The 943-nt window shown below is 45.8% G+C and overlaps 1 protein-coding gene across 1 annotated transcript; it reads right to left on the reverse strand.

Annotated features, from left to right (window-relative positions):
* Window positions 1-5: 5 nt before the first annotated feature.
* LOC111786993 (probable WRKY transcription factor 15) lies at window positions 6-902 on the reverse strand (the record flags this gene model as incomplete). Its single annotated transcript, XM_023667173.1, has 2 exons — window positions 298-902; window positions 6-111 (listed from the first exon to the last, which is right to left on the reverse strand). Coding segments are annotated over exons 1-2 (657 nt in total), but the record flags the coding sequence as incomplete, so codon positions are not given.
* Window positions 903-943: the final 41 nt, after the last annotated feature.

Raw genomic sequence — 943 nt, forward strand, 5'->3', positions numbered from 1 at the left:
TTTATTGGCTTCTGTCCATACTTCCTCCATGAATAATCATCAGGAGGGATATCAGCGTTCTTTGAGCTAATAGCTGGAACTCTCACCACTCTTTTGAACCTCATTTTTCTGCTATTCATTGCATAACAAAACATGGGGTTTGTTTGTTTAGTTCATATCCATTGAAGATTAAACAGATAGCTACTTGAAATTCATACAAAACCCTAGAAATCTAAAGTTCTTGGCTATGTTATGTCATGATTCAACATGTTAGTATCAGATCCGAGGAATTAATGGATTTTAAGTTTAGAATTGTACCTCTTCTTGGAGCAATGGCATCGACCACCGGAGGATTCGCCGCACTTCCCAGAGCCCAAATTTTCAGAGCCGCACTTTCTCTTGGAGCCAGAAGAGGGCTTAGAGACAACAGAGGAAACCCTGGAGAGATCAGTGATTTGAAAAGAAGAGGAAGAGGGTTGGTGTTGGAGGTTAATTTCAGAGTCGGCGGCGGGAAACGAGGAATGAGAGAAATTAATGGTGGTGGCTGATTCGAGAGGCGGCGGAGGGATTTGCTGAATGGGGGTTGCGTTGTAAATTTGAGAGGAATCTAAAGGGGCGCGGCGGAATCGAGCGTGTCCGGTACGAGGGGAGTGGCCGAGGAGAGAAATGGCCTTTTTGAAATGGGAGACGGCGGCGTTAGCAACGGCTTGGCAATCGGAGTCGAGGTTAGAAGGTGGGGAGTGGGAGAGTAATGAGATGAGCTTTTTGAGGGTGTGGATACCGGAGGCGGCTTCATGGACGGCGGAGTCTTGGTCCATTGCGGCGGAGAGATGGGCGTTGGTGTAGGCTGAGAGAAGCTCCACCGCCATGGAAGGAGGTGGACGGAGAAGAAAAGGGTATTGGGAATACAATTGATTGAATGAGGAATTAACGCATTAATATAAATAAAAAAAATTAAAAAATA

Source organism: Cucurbita pepo, unplaced genomic scaffold (genome assembly GCF_002806865.2).
Source record: "Cucurbita pepo subsp. pepo cultivar mu-cu-16 unplaced genomic scaffold, ASM280686v2 Cp4.1_scaffold003887, whole genome shotgun sequence".
Taxonomy (NCBI): domain Eukaryota; kingdom Viridiplantae; phylum Streptophyta; class Magnoliopsida; order Cucurbitales; family Cucurbitaceae; genus Cucurbita; species Cucurbita pepo.